This window comes from Pteropus vampyrus, unplaced genomic scaffold (assembly GCF_000151845.1).
Source record: "Pteropus vampyrus isolate Shadow unplaced genomic scaffold, Pvam_2.0 Scaffold42, whole genome shotgun sequence".
NCBI classification, from domain to species: domain Eukaryota; kingdom Metazoa; phylum Chordata; class Mammalia; order Chiroptera; family Pteropodidae; genus Pteropus; species Pteropus vampyrus.
Genome location: NW_011888823.1, coordinates 1,296,836 through 1,299,143, shown reverse-complemented (window position 1 = coordinate 1,299,143; position 2,308 = coordinate 1,296,836). Strand labels below are relative to the sequence as shown.

Genomic DNA, 2,308 nt, shown 5'->3' with positions numbered 1-2,308 from the left:
CGATGATCCGGGAAGGCACTAGCAAAGACAGTTACACGAGGGTCACCTCTGGGAAGGCCCTAAAAGTTAGAACTTCTGACTGGGCCACAGCCATTCAGAATGCTCAGGGCTTTGTCTAAGATAGCCTTAGTGAGACAAAGGCATTTTTTTTTATAATTGTACGAAGAAGCTCAACCAGAAGATTCTTATTAAATCCTATAGTAAACATACAAGCATCATTTTTTTTTTCGTTCTTTGTCTTTTTACTCACAGCCCTCACACATACATAACGATCTGATGTATTCCTTACTGAGAAAGACACTTGAACATTTCAGAAAGGACAGCAGTTCTGAATGTGCCTCTCTCCTTCCCACCCTTTCCAAATTTATCAAAAACCTGCCTATTATATTGTCCCAATCAAAAGCCACTTCTTCCTTGAAGCCTTCTAGGATAATCCCAAAGAATGTCAAACTTCTTCAGATTCAATTCTGGAATACTTTCTCTTCTGCTTTTTTAAATTCTTATTTTATTTATTAATTTGTGAATAAAATTATCTTCTAGAACTGATGTTGAAAATTCTGCTCCATCATGTCCTCACTAAGTAGGCTCAGTTTTGGTTTGTTAATTATGGAGGTGGAGATACCTTATGTAACTTATTAATGGATATGGCCCGTTAACATTTTTGATTCAATCAACCAATTGGTCCAACTCACAATGTGAAAGAGTTGATATAATCATCCAAAGGAATTTTTTTAAAAAACTAGTCTGACATGATTTTAAAAGATTCCTAGAAATAAATAGGAAAGGGAAAAAACAAATTGACCTCTTCTGTAATCTTCCCAGGTAGAAGCTCCCTATCTTAATGTAAGGTAGCTATGCAATTCTGAATTGCTTTAGCAATCTCATTTTTCATGGTTTATAGAATGCTGAAAACAAGGGGAAAATAGATGACATTTTTCTTCTTCATTTTTTTTAAAAGACAACATTTTTCCATCACATGAAAAGACAGGTCAGATAATATAACAGCAAAATACTCTTTTCTAAATAGTATGAAGTTTTCTAAGTCACAGACATTGGCTAATTGCAAACAATGTTCATTGCAACGAAATGTTTGTCTAACCAAAAATTTAAGTACAGCTCCTTGAATCTCACTTTGATGGGATTTGCCCTGGATGGTAAAAGTACCCTCAGAACTTGTTACCTGTGTTGGTTGTCACCTCCAGGGGCTCACTGAAGTCCCCATAACCAGCGGCTGTCCTGGCCCGGACATGGAAAACATAGGAAGTCAGAGGGTTCAGACCTTTGATATCCGTGTTCCTGGCAGCTGTGCGCACAATCCGATAGCTTCGCTCATTCTGATCCTACATTATGGGAAGATGAAATAGAGGAAGATGGTAAAACAAATCCTCCACGTATTCTAGGCACAATATTAAAGGAGCCAAGCCAGTCTCGTCAGAAGTTGAAAGAAAATGGAGATGGATAGATCTTCGAACCCTATGTTCTCTTCAATGGTAGAAGTACTTTATTTCTTCGATGTTGAAAGAAATGCAAAGTTCATGTATGATCATTGTTGACACTGAAAATATCCAGATCCTTACTCATAATCTTTTTTTGAAAAGAACATTAGTTATGGATGGTGGCTTTTCTCACTCTATACCCAGCAATTTAACAGAAATAATTGTAAGAAAGTCCCTTTCTCTTTCTACTTTCCATCTAGAAAATATCAAAATGTTGTAATCTGGTTTCAATGGGGAAAAAAAATCCTGAAAAAAAAAAATCCTGTTCCTTTTCTGCTTTTAATAAGAAAACCAATAAGTGATATCTTTTAAAAAGGAAGAAAAGACAATTGCTCTTTTTCTAGACAACGAGGAATGCAAATAACTTTTTTCAGAATTAGGTCCTTTAAGACAGACAACTTATTTATAAAAATAATGTCTTCGTTTAAGAGGCTAAAGAACATAATTCTCCTTTCCTGATTTTCTATTAATAGTCATCAAAATCAGCCACACCTTGATCCTGAATGGCAATGATCTGCTTAAACAGATCACTATTTCGACATTTATGAGTCACTCTCCTGATAGGTTTCTAGATTAGAACTAGCTATCTTGATTTCCATTACTAGAAAGAAAAAATATGGTTATATTAGAACACAATGTGTTTTTCCTGTTTTTCAAGATAACCAACTTAATACATAAAATTCATAATTGATTTTGATTAGGAAGCAAAACGCATTTGGCTTTGAGATTCACTGGTACTCCAGGATTTATAACTGGCCAAAGACTAAAGACATGAAGGAAGAGGAGGGTGAGAGGGAGAAAAAGAAAGAAAG

General features: G+C 35.3%; 1 protein-coding gene across 1 annotated transcript in view; it reads right to left on the bottom strand.

Moving 5' to 3' along the window:
• Positions 1–2,308, bottom strand: part of EPHA4 (EPH receptor A4) — a 146,723-nt gene that overhangs the window by 35,349 nt on the left and 109,066 nt on the right. Inside the window, exon 9 of the mRNA XM_023529718.1 lies at positions 1,181–1,340. Coding sequence (XP_023385486.1) covers positions 1,181–1,340 — 160 coding nt within the window. The remainder of the gene's footprint in view (positions 1–1,180; positions 1,341–2,308) is intronic.